Source organism: Bos mutus, chromosome 28, assembly GCF_027580195.1.
Source record: "Bos mutus isolate GX-2022 chromosome 28, NWIPB_WYAK_1.1, whole genome shotgun sequence".
Lineage (NCBI taxonomy): Eukaryota > Metazoa > Chordata > Mammalia > Artiodactyla > Bovidae > Bos > Bos mutus.
Genome location: NC_091644.1, coordinates 30,282,714 through 30,301,228, shown reverse-complemented (window position 1 = coordinate 30,301,228; position 18,515 = coordinate 30,282,714). Strand labels below are relative to the sequence as shown.

At 40.6% G+C, this 18,515-nt stretch overlaps 2 protein-coding genes across 3 annotated transcripts in view; one reads left to right on the top strand and one right to left on the bottom strand.

The window, feature by feature from the left end:
• Positions 1-18,515, bottom strand: part of SLC16A9 (solute carrier family 16 member 9) — an 86,350-nt gene that overhangs the window by 56,187 nt on the left and 11,648 nt on the right. The window lies entirely within an intron of this gene.
• On the top strand, positions 5,406-7,112 carry LOC106700755 (centromere protein W). Its single transcript, XM_070364513.1, has one exon. The coding sequence runs from the start codon at positions 5,723-5,725 to the stop codon at positions 5,987-5,989; it is 267 nt and encodes an 88-aa protein (XP_070220614.1). The 5' UTR covers positions 5,406-5,722; the 3' UTR covers positions 5,990-7,112.

Here is an 18,515-nt window from a genome sequence, read left to right as displayed (position 1 = left end):
ATGACTTCAACAACCAAATACCTAATGAAGCCAAAAGGTTGTATAAAAAACCAAATGCAGGGCTTCCCTGGCGGCTCAGTGGTAAATAATCTGTCTGCAAATGCTGGAGACACAGGTTTGATCCCTGATCCTGGAAGATTTCACATGCCAAGGAGCAACTAAACCTGTGGGCCAAAAGTACTGAGCCTGTGCTCTTGAGCCTGGGAGCCACAGCTACCGAAGCCCACGCACCTGAGAGTCCCTGCTCCAGAACAAGATAAGCCACTGCAATGAGAAGCCTGCACACAACAACTCAAGAGTAGTCCTCGCTTGCTGCAACTAGAGAAAAGCCCACGCAGCCACGAAGACCCAGCACAAGCAAGCAAGCAATCGCTCAGTCGTGTCCGACTCTTTGCGATCCCATGGACTGTAGCCTACCAGGCTTCTCTGTCCATGGGATTTTCCAGGCAAGAGTACTGGAGTGGGTTGCTCTTTCCTTCTCCAGGGGATCTTCCTGACCCAGGGATCGAACCCAGGTCTCCTGCATTGCAGGCAGACGCTCTACCCTCTGAGCCACACGGTCATAAATAAACAAATAAATAATTTTTTTAATGTATAAGAGATTGTCCTTCATTTAAATCTTCAAGGTACAGGTGTCCAGGAAAAGTACACATTTACAAAGGCAAAGCACCATGATCTTAAAAAAAGTCAGAGTTTTCTGGAGGGAAAGGGAAGGGGAGTGAAAAGGTAAGGAGTATCTCCCTTGCAAGTTTTCAAACTGAAGTAGACAGAAATGCCTTTATACACCAAATACCTGTGGCCATGCCTTGCTTTGCTTTGCCTTGCCTTGAGTGACATTTCAACACATAGGACAAGAGCCAGAGAAATTCTTCTCACAGTAAATGTTTGGGAGAGCAAATCTTTGAAATACAAAGCTCCCATATGTATCAACCGGGACTAGAATGACAACTTTTTTAAAGAGTTGGCTAAGAGCTTCTGACTGTTCATTGTCTCAGAATTTGAGACACAGGTAGTCTGAACAGAACATGGTGAAAAATACCATTTAGTGATTTTTTATTTTCTGTCAGGGCAACATCTTTCTCCTGTAATCTGCTATCCTTTCGATGTCTCTCACCTGCTTTTTCTGATTTTCTATATTCCATAAGGTGACTTCACAACTAGACTAGCCTTTCCTCTTTGTTGTAATGGTAACCAATTTTCTTTGGAGCACTTGGGGGGTCTTTCCTCATGGATAGATGGTTGGTGGGACTGTTAATCAAGAGGTCTTTGATCTTGACCTATAAAGTAGAACCTGAACCAAGCAAGGCCAGTAGGACCTCTTCCCCAGGATCCTGAACTTGAGTGCAAGTTCTAATAAAAGAAAAATATCTGGGATTTATTGATCCTAGTGGCAGTGCATTAAAGAAAGCCTCTGTCTAATCCTACTACCTTGGCTCCCAAGGGATACCCAGGCCTGGTTCCTCCAGCCTTCCATTTCATTCTCAGAGCTAACCTAGTAAATTATTTCAAGTTAGCTGGCATTTGTTTCTTTTAAGTGCAACAGAATAAACGTGCTGTGAGTGTGCAGTAATTTCAAGTTGATTATTTTAACTATCCACACCCAGCTTAATCCTGTTTGGGTCAAAGGTTAACCTTAGGTGTACAGTCTATGACCACAAAATAAGGAAATATAGATAGGAATTACCATTTTTTTCTGAAAATTTCATCTTACTAATTCTTCTTCATAGCTTATGATCCAATATGATAAAATGTCTTCCCTGGTATTCTTGTGAATAAACAGCTTAAATTAATTGAAATATTATATATTAATACATACATATGGAACCTAGAAAAATGGTATAGATGAACTTTATTTGCAAAACAGAAATAGAGACGTGGAAAAAAAAAAAAAAGAAATAGAGACATGGATGTACAGAACAAACATATGGACACCAAGAGAGGGAAAAGGCAGGTGGGGCAAATTGGGAGATTGAGACTGTCGTATATACACTATTTGTACTGTGTACAAAATAGATTACTAATCAGAACCCACGGTATAGCTCAGGGAACTCTACTCAGCGCTTTCTGGGAGCAACTAAATGAAGAAAATCCAAAAAGGAGGGAATCTATGTATACATATGGTGGATTCACTTTGCTGTAAAGCAGCTATATTCCAATAAAAGGTAACCAAAAATTAAGTCACTGCAATTTCCACTAGGCCTGTTTATCCTAATATTTACAGAAATGCTGTGTTATAAAAATGGGATCCTCATTCCAGAAATTTTTTGATCACTTTCAATTTAAATTATATTGCAATAGATACCAAGGGACCTCAGACGAAATATAAGGCATAGGCCTTGCCACCTAGGAGCTTATACGCCCATTAGGAAGGTAAGAAGCATCCACAAGAGTATATGGGGAAGTGCCACAGAGGTTGGGTGGGCAGTAAATGTTTAGGAGTCATAGGGAAATGCAGGCAATCAAGGCAGGAGCGGGAGTGGAAGGCCTCATGAATGGTTCTTTTTCTTTTTTTTGGCCATTCCCAACGATATGGTCTCCCAGGTGATGCTAGTGGTATAGAACCCACCTGCCAACCCAACCTGCAGGAGGTGCAAGAGATGTGGGTTTGATCCCCGGGCCAGGAAGATCCCCTGGAGTAGGAAATGGCAACCCATTTCAGTATTCTTGCCTGGAAAATTTCATGGGCAGAGGAGCCTGGGGGGCTACAGTCCATGGGGTCACAAAGAGTTGGACACAACTGAGCCGCAGCAGCATAGGGTGAAGCACGGCATGTGGGAATTTAGTTTCTGGGCCAGGGATCAAACCCACACTCCCTGCACTGGACAGTGGAGTCTTAACTAGGGAAGTGGGAAAGCAGGTCAGTTCTAAAAAATAATGTAGAAACTCACTAAAGGGTGGCTCAGCAAGAGGATCAAGACAAATACGGGTCTGGAATCAGGAACAAGCTTAGCAGCTCTGGTGTAAAGTGAAAAGAGTGGATCTTCAAAGGCTTACAGAGGAAAATATTAGAAAGACAGCAGTTTCCACTGAAATTTAAGAGCAAAGTATCCCAAGAAGCTTGAGTTTAGAGCCCCAAGAAAGGATTCTTTTCACACTTTTTGTAATAAATCCTGGCATTAATAACCCATTATATAATCTAAATGGTGGATTTTTTTCCCAAAAAATATAGCAAGATCAAGACTTACCTGGTGGCCCAGAAGCTAAGACTCCCCACTCCCAATGCAGGGAGCCTGGGGTTCACTCCCTGGTCAGGGAACTAGACCCTACATGCTGTAACTAATAGCTTGCATGCCACAACTAAAACTTAGTGCAGCCAAATTAAAAAAGAAACAAGAGCAATAAGTACCAGAACATTTGGACTAGTGTTCCATGAGTATACTCAAAGTTTGGGACTCTTGTTCATATAACTGTATGAAAATATGCTTCTATATACTACATGTATTGTTGTATATTCTAGTACACTCTTTGAGAGTTTGGAATCTTTTAACCTGTATTAACTTCAGACTCTGATGACATCTTATAAAACTCAAAATCAGAAGCTATTTTGAAAGACAATTTGAAGAGACTTGATAGGGAAATCAAAGATTTTACAGACAAGCAATAGCTAGAAGAGTGCAGAACCACCAAACCAGCTTTACAACATATGTTCATAGAACTTCTCTAGGTGAAAAAGAAAAGGCCTGAACTAGAAACAAGAAAATCACAAAATGAAAAAGCTCACTGAAGGAAATACACAGTAAAGGTAGGAAATTATCTACACATTACAATCTAGTGAAAGTGAAAGTGAAGTCGCTCAGTCGAGTCCAACTCTTTGCGACCCATGGACTGTAGTTGGCCAGGCTCCTCCGTCCATGGGATTTTTCAGGCAAGAATACTGGACTGGGTTGCCATTTCCTTCTCCAGGGGATCTTCCTGACTCAGGGATCAAATCCAGGTCTCCTGCATTACAGGCAGACTCTTTACCATCTGAGCCACCAGGGAATCCCAAGAGAGGTTAAAAGACCAAAGTAGTAAAAATCATCTATATTCGTAAGAAACAGTTAAGGAATACACAAAAAATTAAAAGTAAAATATGATATCAAAGACAGTAATTATAAGGAGAGGAGAGTAAAAATGCAGGGTTTTTACAATGAATTTGAAACTAAGAGATCAGTAACTTAAAACTGGCACATATAAATACAGACTTCTATATTAAAAACTTCATGGTAACCACAAACCAAAAATCTGTAATAAATATACACACAAAAAAGAAAAAGAAATCCAAACATAACACTAAAGATAGTCATCAACCTACTGAATGGGAGAAGATATCTACAAATGATATGACAGATCAGGGATTAGTATTCAACATATATAAACAGCTCATACAATTCAACATCAAAAAAAACACAAAACAAGTCAATTAAAAACTAGACAGAAGGACTAAATAAATATTTTTCCAAAGAGGAAATACAGATGGCCAACAGGCACATGAAGGGGTGCTCAATATTGCTAATTATCAGGGAAATGCAAATCAAAACCACAATTAAACATCACCTCACTTATGTCAGAATAGCTGTCATCCAAAAGAACACAAATAACAATGTTGACAAGGATGTGGAGGAAAGGAAACCTTGTACATTGTTGGTGGGAACACAAATTGGTGCAGTCACTGTGGAAAACAGTATTGAGGTTTCTCAAAAAAATAAAAATAAGATTAGCATATGAGCCAGCATTTCTACTACTGGGTATATGTCCAAAAAAGACAAAAACACTAATTTGAAAAGATGCATGCATCCCAATGTTCAGAGCAGCATTACTCACAATTGCCAAGGTGTGGAAGTAATCTAATTGAGTCCATCAACAGATAATTGGAGAAAGAAGATGTGGAGTATGTATACAATGAGATACTATCCAGCCACAAAAAACTGCCAAATTTTACCATTTGCAGTGACATGAATAGACCTGGAGGGTGTTATGTTTTAGAGAAATAAGTCAGACAGAGAAAGGCAAATACTATATGATACCACTTACATGTGAATCTAAAAAATACACCTAGTGAACCCAGCAAAAGGAAGCAGACTTACAGAGAACTTTTAATAGTGCTTATCAGTGGGCAGGACTCTTGCCTGGAGAATCCCATGGATGGAGGAGCCTGGTAGGCTGCAGTCCATGGGGTCGCTAAGAGTCAGACATGACTGAGCGACTTCCCTTTCACTTTTCACTTTCATGCATTGGAGAAGGAAATGGCAACCCACTCCTGTGTTCTTGCCTGGAGAATCCCAGGGACGGGGGAGCCTGGTAGGCTGCCGTCTATGGGATCGCACAGAGTCGGACACGACTGAAGCAACTTAGCAGCAGCAGCAGCAGCAGTGGGGAGGAAGGGCAATATAGGGGTTGGGGGAGGAGGTACAAACAACTGGGTGTAAGATAAGCTCAGGGATGTACTGTACACCACAGGGAATATAACCAATATTTTGTAATAACTGTAAATGGAAAGTATCCTTAAAAATTATATGACTTTTTAAAATTTAAATAAAATGCCTGATAAAGTAAAAAATGTTGGTCTTTAAAAATATATCTATCCCACATATTATTATAAACCTCCCTCGGACAAGAAAGAAGAACAATGGTGGGAGCGTCTGAGTCGGGGTTCTTGGTGTACTCGCTGGCGTGAGCTTCAGTGCTGCGCAGGGAAGACCCAGGAAGTTGAGGTGGCTGCTGCCAAAACTCGAGGGTGAGAATGGCACTCTCCACCACGGTCTCGCAGAGGAAGATGATAAGGCGCAAGGCTCCTCGCGGCTTTCTAAAGCGCATTTTCAAACGACAGAAGCCTCACCTTCGTTTGGAGACGAGTAGCGACCTACTGGTGCATCTGAACTGTTTACTCTTTGTTCATCGATTAGCAGAAGAGTCACGGATAAATGCTTGTGGGAGTAAGTGTGGAGTCATTAAAAAGGAGCATGTACTGGCTGCAGCAAAGGTAATTCTAAAGAAGAGCAGAGGTTAGAAGTCAAAGAACACATATTTGAAAATTGTATGATGTATTATTTTAGGTGGTAACAGATCATGAAAGCACTTTTTATAAAGTAGTTAATATTGTGTATTAAAACATTGGCTAGTTGAAAAAAAAAAAGAAGAACAATAAATAAAATGAACCATAATAAAATCACACCATTCAACAAAATTAGATTATCATTAGTATAAAGGATAGCATGTACTCCTAAAGTTATCATTTGTTCTGTTAAAGGAAAAGGAGAGTTATGTAAATTGCAAGACATTTGCTTCAGAAAATGAAAAGGACTGTTGATGAAAGTCTACATTACACTCATGGAAAACTTTTAAGCTCTAACATCTTAGATGGCATTCAGTTCTGTTCAAGTGATGCCAAGTCTTTGTTATTTCCTCAACTCTACACTGGCTGAAAATTTCTATTCTCCTGGATATAGGATGGGATGTCAGAATTGAGTATTTGACATTTATGAACACTTAATGTTGACACAGAAGCTTCCTGTCCCTGAAATGTATACAAATGTTCTACACTATTTTTGTCAAATACAGAGTGATTTACAACTGTTTGGTCTTATTTTCAGTCATAGCTGCCTCAGTAATTTTTCTCTAGTAACTCCTTTTTGAATGTTACCATTAAATATCTGTCTAAGGATTCCTAGATACATTTTCTACTTGAACAAAAGTAGGCAAAAACAGCAAATTTTTATTTGAATCTCAATCACTACCAAATTATGTGGTGCTGAATTATTACTTTATTTTAATTGAGGGCCTACAATCATGGGCTACATCCTGGGGGAAAGCAGTTTATTCCAGGTTGATTTTATCTTCATCTAGGCATCCATCCGTGAGGAGTGTCAAAAGTCTGAATTAGCCTGGGTTTCATGACCTTTCCTCAGTCACGTTAATGCCACAGTCATGTGGGCAGCTCTAAAGGATGGGCAAGGAGGTAGATCACAGACAGCCTCCCGTGTTGCTGGCGGGGATGCAAAGGCAGTGGCCACTCCGGAAAAGTTTGAGGAGTGGAAATGGAGAATGACTGGTAAAGGGACAAGGTTTCTTTGGAGTGATAAAAATGTTTTACAATTATTTTTATTTATTCATTGGCCGAACCTTTTGTCATATGGAACCTCCCTGACCGGGGATCAAACCCACATCCCCTACAGTGGGGGCTCAGAGTCTTAACCACTGAACCACCAGCGTAGTCCTACAATTATTTTTAAATGTTTTAAAATTAGATTTTGGTATAGTATGCACAACTCTTGAATAAGATCCATTCAACAGTACACAGTAGGTGGGTGAATTTTATCACATGTGAATCTTTATCTGTCAAAAGAAAACACATTCAAAAGCTCCTAGAGTATAACTGATTCATTTTGCTGCAAAGCAGAAATTCACACAACATTGTAAAGCAACCATACTCCAATAAGAATTAAATTTTTAGAAGTTCCTAGAAATTGTGTTTTAGTTCTGACTCCAATACAGGTAACAAGTTTTATAAACTCAAGAGCAGACCTGCTCTGCCAGAGCTGTTCTAGTGTTCATATTGTTCTTTCCCCACTGTGCCTTTGTCCCAAACATACATCATTTATTGCCTGCTACCACAGTTTGGGAGAAAGGGATTCTGAGAACTGGGAATTCTAGTAAAATCGTAGGTAAACAAATCAGTCTTTGGGTGCTGTGATAAAAAAAGAAGGTAAGCAAATAATTCTTTGTGAATTACTGTGAATTATGCTTATTAAAATACAGACAAAGAAATATATACTGCTGCTGCTGCTGCTGCTGCTAAGTCGCTTCAGTCGTGTCCAACTCTGTGAGACCCCATAGACGGCAGCCCACCAGGCTTCCCCGTCCTTGGAATTCTCCAGGCAAGAATACTGTACATACTAAAGTTCATTGTTGTTGTTCAGTCACTAAGTCATGTTCGACTCTTTGTGACCCTATGGACTGGAGTACATCAGGATACCCTGTCCTTCACTCTCTCTCAGAGTTTGCTCAAACTCATGTCCACAGAGTCAGTGAAGCTATCTAAACATCTCATCTTTCTACTTTTGCCTTCAATCTTTACCAACAACAGGGTCTTTTCCAATGCACTGGCTGTTCCCATCAACTGGGCAAACTATTGGAGCTTCAGCTTCAGTATCACTCCTTCCAATGAATATTCAGGGTTGATTTCCTTTAGGATTGCTTGGTTTGATCGCCTCGCTGTCCAAGGGACTCTCAAGAGTCTTCTCCAGCACCACAGTTCTAAAGCATCCATTCCTCCATGCTCAACCTTCTTTATGGCCCAACATTCCGTCCATACAAGACTACTGGAAAAACCATAGCTTTGACTAGATGGACTTTTGTCAGCAAAGTGATGACTCTGCTTTGTCACATGCTATCTAGCTTTGTCATAGTTTTCCTTTCAAAGAGTAAGTGTCTTTTAATTTCATGGCTGCAGTCATCATTCAAAGTGATTTTTGAACCAAGAAAATGAAATCTGTCACTGCTTCCACTTTTCGCCATCAATTTGCCATGAAGCGATGGGACTGGATGCCATCATCTTAATTTTTTGAATGCTGACTTTTAAGCCAGCTTTTTCAATCTCCTTTTTCACTTTCATCAAGAAGATCTTTAGTTCCTTTTCACTTTTAGACATCAGAAAGATATCATCTGCATATCTGATGTTGTTGATATTTCTCCTGGCAATCTTGATTCCAGCTTGGGATTCATTCTGCCTGGCATTTCGCATGATGTACTCTGCATATAAGTTAAATAAGCAGGGTGACAATATACAGCCTTAATGTATACTCCTTTCCCAGTTTTGAACCAGTCTGTTGTTCAATGTGGGGTTCTAACCATTGCTTCTTGACCTGAATACAGGTTTCTCAGGAGACAGGTAAGGTGGTCTGGTTTTATTTCAGTCTCCTTAAGAATAATAGCTGGAACATTCTCTGGCATTGCCCTGCTTTGCGACAGGAATGAAAACTGACCTTTTACAGTCCCGTGGCCACTGCTGAGTCTTCCAAATTTGCTGGCATATTGAGTGCAGCACTTCAACACATCATTTTTAAGGACTTGAAATAGCTCAGCTGGAATTCCATCACTTCCACTAGCTTGGTTCGTAGTAATGTTTCCTAAGACCCACCTGACGTCATTCACACTCCAGGATATCTGGCTGTAGGTGAATGACCACACCATCATGGTTATTTGGGTCATTAAGACCTTTTTTGTATAGTTCTTTAGTGTGTTTCTGCCACTTCTTAATCTCTTCAGCTTCTGTTAAGTCTTTACCATTTCTGTCCTTTATCATGACCATCCTCACATGAAATGCTTCCTTGATATTGCCAATTTTCTTGAAGAGATCTCTAGTCTTTCCATTCTATTATTTTCCTCTATTTCTTTGCACTGTTCCTTTAAGAAGGCCTTCTTATCCCACCTGGCTATTCTCTGGAACTCTGCATTCAGTTCTTCCCCCTTGCCTTCCACTTCTCTTCTTCCCTCAGCTATTTGTAAAGCCTCCTCACACAACCACTTTGCCTTCTTGCATTTCTTTTTCCTTGGGATGGTTTTTGTCACTGCCTCCTGACTAGTTCTTCAGGCACTCTGTCTACAAGATCTAATCCCTTGAATCTATTTGCCACTTCCACTGTATAATATACCTGAATGGCCCAGTGGCTTTCTCTCCTTTCTTCAATTTAGCCTGAATTTTGCTAAGGAGCTCAAGGTCAGAGTTACAGTCAGCTCTGGGTCTTGTGTTTTGCTGACTGTATAGAGTTTCTCCATTTTTGGCTGCAAAAATAGAATCAATCTGATTTTGGTATTGACCATCTGGTGATGTCCATGTGCAGAGTTGTTTCTTGTGTTGTTGGGAGAGAGTGTTTGCAATGACCAGTGTGTTCTCTTGACAAAACTCTGTTAGCCTTTGTCATGCTTCATTTTGTCCAAGGCCAAACTTGCCTTTTACTCCAGGTATCTCTTGACTTCCTACTTTTGCATTCTAATCCCCTATGATGAAATGGACATCTGTTTTTTGGTGTTAGTTGGTGAAAGTGCTGTAGGTCTTCATAGAGACATTCAACTTCAGCTTCTTCAGCATTACTGGTTGGGGCATAGACTTGGATTACTATGATGATGAATGGTTTGCCTTGGAAAGGAACCCAGATCATTCTGTTGTTTTTGAGATTGTACCCAAGCACTGCATTTCAGACTCTTTTGTTGACTCTGAATGCTCCATACATATTTATGTGTGTATATATATACATTTTATACATATATATTATATATACAGTATAAAACTGAATCACTTTTCTGTACAACCGAAACCAATACAACATTGTAAATCAACTATTTGTTGTAGTTCAGTTGTTCCATCATGTCCGACTCTTTGCAACCCCATGGACTGCAGCATGCCAGGCTCCGCTGTCCTTCATCATCTCTGCCCTGTCTCCATTTTTAAAAGTCTTATTAACTAAAATTTTTTAAAAAGATGTATAAGTAATGATGCCTGTACCTAGTTCTTGACTTCTCCTATCATTTCACATCTACTTTCATTTCCTATTTCTCAAGCACTTTAGTTCTATGATGTGTTTTAGGGGTGAGAAGTGTAACATCTGCAGTTACAAGAGTGTCAAAACTATTATGACTGATTTTTGATAATTTATGAGTAGCATAAAGCTTTAAAATAATGTAAGTTTCTTCTGGGTCAAAAACGTAAACTTCCTATGTATTGATTTATATATTTTTGAATAGAATAACCCTAACACCAATGTTTGGGCTTCAAAATCACTGCAGATGGTGACTGCAGCCATGAAATTAAAAGACATTTACTCCTTGGAAGAAAAGTTATGACCAACCTAGATAGCATATTGAAAAGCAGAGACATTACTTTGCCAACAAAGGTCCGTCTAGTCAAGGCTATGCTTTTTCCAGTGGTCATGTATGGATGTGAGAGCTGGACTGTGAAGAAAGCTGAGCGCCGAAGAATCGATGCTTTTGAACTGTGGTGTTGGAGAAATTGGACTTCTTGAGAGTCCTTTGGACTGCAAGGAGATACACCCAGTCCATTCTAAAGGAGATCAGCCCTGGGATTTCTTTGGAAGGAGTGATGCTAAAGCTGAAACTCCAGTACTTTGGCCATCTCATGCGAAGAGTTGACTCACTGGAAAGGACTGATGCTGGGAGGGATTGGGGGCAGGAGGAGAAGGGGATGCCAGAGGATGAGATGGCTGGATGGCATCACTGACTCGATGGACGTGAGTCTGAGTGAACTCCAGGAGTTGGTGATGGACAGGGAGGCCTGGCGTGCTGTGATTCATGGGGTTGCAAAGAGTCGGACACGACTGAGCAACTGAACTGAACCAACTGAACACCAATGTTAGTCCTTCAAAAGTAATAGTCGTTGGATCAGTTTTGACACTTACCAGTGACATTTCATAAACAGCACAGTTTATGATTTCTAAAGTAAAATAATTTGTTATATATCAATATTATTTTTTAAAAGAAAAACTACATGTTGTCTTCGTAAATTAACTTTAAAACTCCTTGTAAAACCATATGAGTTATCCTTATTTTATACAGATACACGCACATATATATTAGGGCTTCCCTGATGGCTCAGCAGTAAAGAATCTGCCTGCAGTGCAAAAGACGAAGGAGACATGTGTTCGATCCCTAGGTAGAAAAATCCCCTAGAGGAGGAAATGGAAACTCACTCTAGTATTCTTGCCTGGAGAATCCCATGGACAGAGGAGTCTGGCGGGCTACAATCCATAGGGTCACAGAGTCAAACACAACTCAGAGACTGAGCCCACACATGCACATATATACATATGTATATATATTTCTATATCTACAATTCTATATGGAGAGGGCAATGGCACCCCACTCCAGTACTCTTGCCTGGAAAATCCCATGGACAGAAGAGCCTGATAGGCTGCAGTCCGTGGGGTCGCTAAGAGTCATTCACGACTGAGCGACTTCACTTTCACTTTTCACTTTCATGCATTGGAGAAGGAAATGGCAACCCACTCCAGTGTTCTTGCCTGGAGAATCCCAGGGATGGGGGAGCCTGGTGGGCTGCAGTCTATGGGGTCGCACAGAGTTGGACACGACTGAAGTGACTTAGCAGTAGCAGCAGCACAATTCTATATGCATTTTCCACAGTATTAATAGCTATAAAAGAGAATTAACTCCAAGCAAGAATTTTAGTACAACTGTAAATCCAGTTGTTTCGACCTTAATCAGACTGTCTCAGTAGTCAAGGGAGGACTTCCTGCATGTGTGCTCAGTCGCTTCAGTTGTATCTGACTTTTTGTGACCCTATGGACTATAGCCCACCAGGGCTCCTCTATCCATGAATTCTCCAGACAAGAATATGGGAGTTGCCATGGGGGATTTTCCCAATCCAGGGATCGAACCCAGGTCTCTTGTGTCTCCTGCACTGGCAGGCAGGTTCTTCAACACAAGCACCACCTGGCAAGTCCAAGCTACTTTATACTCCTGGCATATTAGTGAAGGAAAAAAAGCCTAAATGAGGATTTAAAAATCAAGGTATCTATTAAAGGTTTACTCTTTAAAAATCAGTGCTAGGGGACTTCCCTAATGGTCTAGTGATTCAGACTTCATCTTCCAATGCAGACAATCTGAGTTCAATTCCTGGTCAGGAGCTAAGAGTCCACATGCCTTGCGGCCAAAAAACCAAAACATAAAGCAGAAGAATATTGTAACAAATTCAACAGGCTTTAAAAATGGTCCTTATAAAAAAAATCCTAAAAGAAATCAATGCTATCAGCCAAAAAAGTAGAAACAACCTGAATATCCAACAACTGATAATAAATAAAATGTGGTATATCTACACAATGGAATTTTTTCTTTACTATAAATTGTATTTAGCTTTTGGTCTCCAAGTTAACTGAGGAGGTAGGTTGTTTTATTCTTTAATTTAAAAAAAATCATTTTATTGAAGTATCGTTGGTTGACAATGAAGTGTTGCTGTTGTACAATGAAGTGTTTTACAATGAAGCATTTCTGTATATGTGTAATTCTTTTTCATACTCTTTGCCATTATTGTTATTACAGGGTATTGAATATAGTTCCCTATGCTATACAATAGGACCTTGTTGCTTACCATCCTGTGTATAATCGTTTGCATCAGATAGTCCCAAACTCCCAATCCATCCCTTCCCCACCCTTACCCTTGGCAACACAAGTTCTCCATTTCTGTGAGTCTATTTCCATACACAATGATATTATTCAGCAAGGAATGAAGTATTACACATGCTACAACATGTATGAACCTTAAAAACACTGTATTAAGAACTAAGGGAAAGCAGCCAATCACCAAAGACTACATATTACATGGTTCCCATTTCTATGAACCTTCCAGAACAGGCAAGTCTACAGAAAGTAGGTGAGTCATTGCCTAGGACTAAAAGAGTCGGGAGAAAAAGAGAAATGACTGCTGACAGGTATAAGGTTTCTTTTGGGGGCTGATGAAAATATTTCAGAATTAATTACAGTGATAGTGGTACATGTCTGTGAATACACTGAAAACCATCAACTTGTACACTTTAAATAGGTGAATCATAAGGTTTGTGAATTATGTTTTAATAAAGCTGTCAAAAAATTAATGCAAACCCCAACTGTTTGCATTATTTCTCAATATTTGCAATATTTCTCAAAATTCATCATACTGTATGCTTAGACCTGTTGGATTTTATTGTATATAAAGTATACCTCAGTAAAGTTGACTTTATAAAGACAAATTATTAATGCTATAAACACACATATGGTTCCAATGACTGCTCTATGACCTGATTTGGAGATAAAATCAACAATATCTGTTTAAGGTCTTTCATAAACGTGAGGTTCCCTCCCCTCCTACACACCTCCCAACACACACACACAGATTTCTTTTTTCTGTGATGACCCCTCCAGGTCATGATTCTTTCATGTAACTTAACTAATGCAGACACGGTCACTTCCTAAGTCAGAGCATCAAGTTCACTTCTGATCACACCCAGATTTCTAACCTAGGTACAGATTTAAACAAGGGCAATAAAATCAGGAGATTATGCTTTGCTTATTCTGTTTGCATTGTAGCTCCTCAAATAAAGCAGTAACAAAGCTCCAGTTCAAGTGCAGGAATGACTACACATCATAAAAGAAGAATCTAAGCAATGAAAATAAAATGTAGGTTCAGGGCTTCTAAAGTAAACGTCAGTGATCCCTGGCTGCTTTGTGTACGTATAGAAGAATGTACAGAAAATGATAAGGAGCAAGTCAATACTTTCACTTGTTTGATAGCTTCCTTTTTTTCCTCTTAGTTTCACCATAAAGACAGGGTAGAGAGGAAGAGAGGTTTTGCCAGTATCTGGTTGCACAGCAGAAGGAACTGAGGAATGGTTAAGGTCATGAGCTTTATTCAGTTCAGCTCAGTCGCTCAGTCGCGTTCAACTCTTCACGACCCCACGGACTGCAGCACGCCAGGCTTCCCTGTCCACCACCAACTCCCGGAGCATGCTCAAACTCAAGTCCTTCAAATCGGTGATGTCATCCATGATGCCATACATGAGCTTTGTTATCACATGTATATCTGGTTCTGAACCAGTCTACAGTACTTACCATATGTTTTTGAGCTAAGTACTTAATGTCTGTGAGCCTCAGTTTTCCCCATCTGTAAAATGCTGAAGCTGAATCTCCAATACTTTGGCCACCTGATTTGAAGAACTGACTCATTTGAAAAAACCCTGATGGTGGGAAAGAATGAAGGCGGGAGGAGAAGGGGACAACAGAGGATGGGATGGTTGGATGGCATCATTGACTCAATGGACATGAGTTTGGGTAAACTCCGGGAGTTGGTGATGGACAGGGAGGCCTGGCGTGCTGCAGTCCATGGGGTCACAAAGAGTTGGACACAACTGAGTGACTGAACTGAAAATGGTAAATAATGAGTTTAAAGTACAAAGTTGACTTATATGCGGAATGTTAAAAAAGAGTACAAATGAACTTATCCACAAAATGGAAATAGAGCTACAGATGTAGAAAATAAACTTGAGGTTATGGGGAGAAGAGGGGAAGGGATGAATTGGGAGACTGGGATTGACATATAGACAGTATTATATATAAAATAGATAAAAAATAAGGACCTATTGTATAGCACAGGGAACTCTACTCAATACTCTGTAATAGCCTATATGGGAACAGTATCTAAAAAAAGAGTAGCTATATGTATAACTGATCCACCTTGCTGAACACCCGAAACTAACACGACATTGTAAATCAACTATACTCCAATAAAAAAAATTTTAAGTTCAAATCTCAGTGTCTGGTACACAATAAAACATTTTACTAAGCATTAGCTATGATTTTATTCCTATAAAGGATTTCTGGGGACTTGATAGCCACTTTCTCAGAAGTAGTTCCTTGTTACTCACACCAGAATTCAAGATCAACTAGTTACTGAATCATTTCTCACTCTAGGGCTTCTAAGACTTTTTGATCTTTAGTTATTTCTTAATCTTTAGTTATTTCTTAATACTAAGGACCTTGAAACCAAGATCTGGATACTGGCAGGTTGCATTTGGAATGATTCAAAACCGTGTTTACTCCTGTTAAAACTTGATTTGGTTTCAAGTTTAGGAATTCCAGAATTTGCATTTTTAAAAAGTCACCCTATGGGGAACTCCCAGCATTCCAGTGTTAGGACTCAGAGCTTTCAATGCCATGGCCCCAGATTCAGTTCCTGGACAGGGGACCAAGATCCTTCAAGCCTCGCAGTGCAGCCAAAAAAAAAACCACCCAATGATTCTGATACAGGTTATCCACAGATACACCTTGAAAACTGCTGCCCAACCACAGTGATTCTCGGCCATGACTGCACTAAAATCATCTGCTGCTGCTGCTAAGTCACTTCAGTCGTGTCCAACTCTGTGTGACCCCATAGACAGCAGCCCACCAGGCTCCCCCATCCCTGGGATTCTCCAGGCAAGAACACTGGAGTGGGTTGCCATTTCCTTCTCCAATGCATCAAAGTGAAAAGTGAAAGTGAAGTCGCTCAGTCGTATCCGACTCTCAGCGACCCCATGGACTGCAGCTATCTGGGAAGCTTTTAAATATCCCTGATGCCAGGTCCCACCACCAGCCTGCTCTGGGGTGGAGCCTAACACTTCCAGCCACTCTAATGTGTAGCTAGGCTGAGCATCACTGTCCTAGAGGATAGAACACCTTCTGACCAACCGTCCCATCTTCCACCCCAGTGGAAGAAAGACACAGGTAAGGGAGACAGAGAAGAAGATAAGCAGTTGGCGATAGTGAACTGAGCAAGTGGAAACTCTGCCTGGAGCCCACCACCCCAATGCAGCATCCAGCACTTGGCTGTCCTTTGACTCTACTCTGTCATTTACCCTGTCAAAGACAAAGCTTACTCAGCCCCACACCTAAATCTCTACTGATCATCAGGTCTATGTTGGTTTCAAATAGAAACAAAAGCAAAAATTCTTACAGCAGTGATAACCATGGCAAAAGTTAGTTTCTTGATTTTCTATAAATGCTTGCAGAAAAAATGCAGAAGAGGATCACTGTCTATAATAAAAAATTTAAAAGATGATTACATCCATTTATCTGTTTTTTTTTAATGAAAAGAAGAGAACGTGGTATAAGAAAGTATATCAAACAATGCAAAAAATAAATAAACACGCCTACCATGCTAATGCACCTAAGTGACTTGAAAGTTATAGAAAAGTCAGCATCTCTCTCCAAAGAATCAAAAGTTTACCAAACAAGAGAGCAGAATAATTGGACCATCTCAGGACAGCATGACTTTCATTTTTCTAAAGCCCCCTGGAGTGTAGAAGAAGGAAAAAGAAGGAATGAATGGTTGCAAGCTCCCTCTTCACTTGTGACATCTGGCGCTGTCCCCACTGGCGGTGGCAACGTTATTAATCCCACCCTTTGATGTGGCAAGTGCCCAAAACCTGTTGGCTGGTTTCTGGCCAGAGAAGGAGCAATTTCACCCTGACGGCTCCAGAGAGGGCAAACACACACACTGCCAGATAGAAGAGGGAAGAATCTTTTCCCATCTCTCCCACTGTCCCAGATGGCCAAGTCTGGGTGCACTGCCTCTAGAGCATCACTTCACCACCCATAATGCCGTCCTGCTACTACAAGTGCAGGGAAAGACCTGGGAAAAGCAGCTTCAAGAATCTCCAGGCAGGGGCTTCCCTGGTGGCTCAGTGGTAAAGAATCCAGCTGCCAATGTAGGAGACACAGGTTCAATCCCTGATCCAGAAAGATCCCACGTGCCATGGAGCAACTAAGCCCATGTGTCACAACTATTGAGCCTGTGCTCTAGAGTCTGGGAGCTGTAACTACTGAGCCTTTGTGCCCCAAATGTTGAAGCCCATGTGCCTAGAGCCCACGCTCTGCAACAAGAGAAGCCACAACAATGAGAAGCTCGAGCACTGCAACAAAGATCCAGTGCAGCCAAAAATAAATAAGTGTGTGTATGTGTGTGTGTGTGTGTGTGCATGCTCAGCATGTACGACTCTTTGTGACCCCATGGACCAATACAAAAATAAAAATTAAAATAGATATATATGTATAATTGAAGCACTTTGCTGTACAACAGAAAGGAACACAACACTCTATATCACCAATACTTCAATAAAATAAACTTTTTTAAAAAAAGGGAAGAGAGAAGTCTCGGTGAGGAAAGACCCCAGTGACAATGACAGTCTGCTCTTAGGTCCCAAAGAGCCATCAGATCACCCACAGCCCAAGGAAGACAAAACAAAGAGCCACTGAAGTCAAAGAGAGGCTTACTTTCATTCCTTTCTTTCATTTCCTTCCTTCTTTTTCCTATCAACTCAGGGAGCTATGTAACTTATGCACACCTCTTTGCCGCATGCTACTCCAGTTACCAGGGTACTTGTTGGTAGAATGGAGGTGAAGATGTATCCTCAAAGATAACAGGACAAAATCAATTCCTTTGTCTCCTGAACACTGCAGGAAGTCAAGTTCACCTTGACAGTCTTCATACCCAGTTTTCTACTCTTCCCCAGTTCAAAGATACCCCTTTCTGACTTCAAATGTACCAAAGATCTTGAGGACACCCTGGTTGTTCAGTGGTGAGGATTCCATACTTTCCCTGCCAAGGGTGAGGGTTCAGTCCCTAGTCAGGGAACTAACATCCCGAAAGCCGTGAGGTGTGACCATAAAGATACCTAAGATCTTGTTTTCTAAACTAGTTCTTAAGAAAAGGTGATGACTCTGTGAGCATTAAAAAAGCAAACAAAGGATCCAATTTTAAGGTTGTATCTCCACACAAGCATGTTTCTAATCATTAAAGCATATACTTTTCAGGGGATTTCAAACCTGGCTGTGTTGGCTCAGACAGTAAAGAATCTGCTTGCAGTGCAGGAGACCAGGGTTTGATCCCCAGGTCGGGAGGATCCCCTGGAGAAGGGAATAGCTACCCACTCCAGTATTCTTGACTGGAGAATCTCAAAAACAGAGAAGCCTGGTGGGCTACAGTCCATGGGGTC

What these genes read in the sequence shown, in the direction of transcription:
- LOC106700755 (XM_070364513.1), top strand. Translation starts at nt 5,723, where the DNA reads ATGGCACTCTCCACCACGGTCTCGCAGAGGAAGATGATAAGGCGCAAG.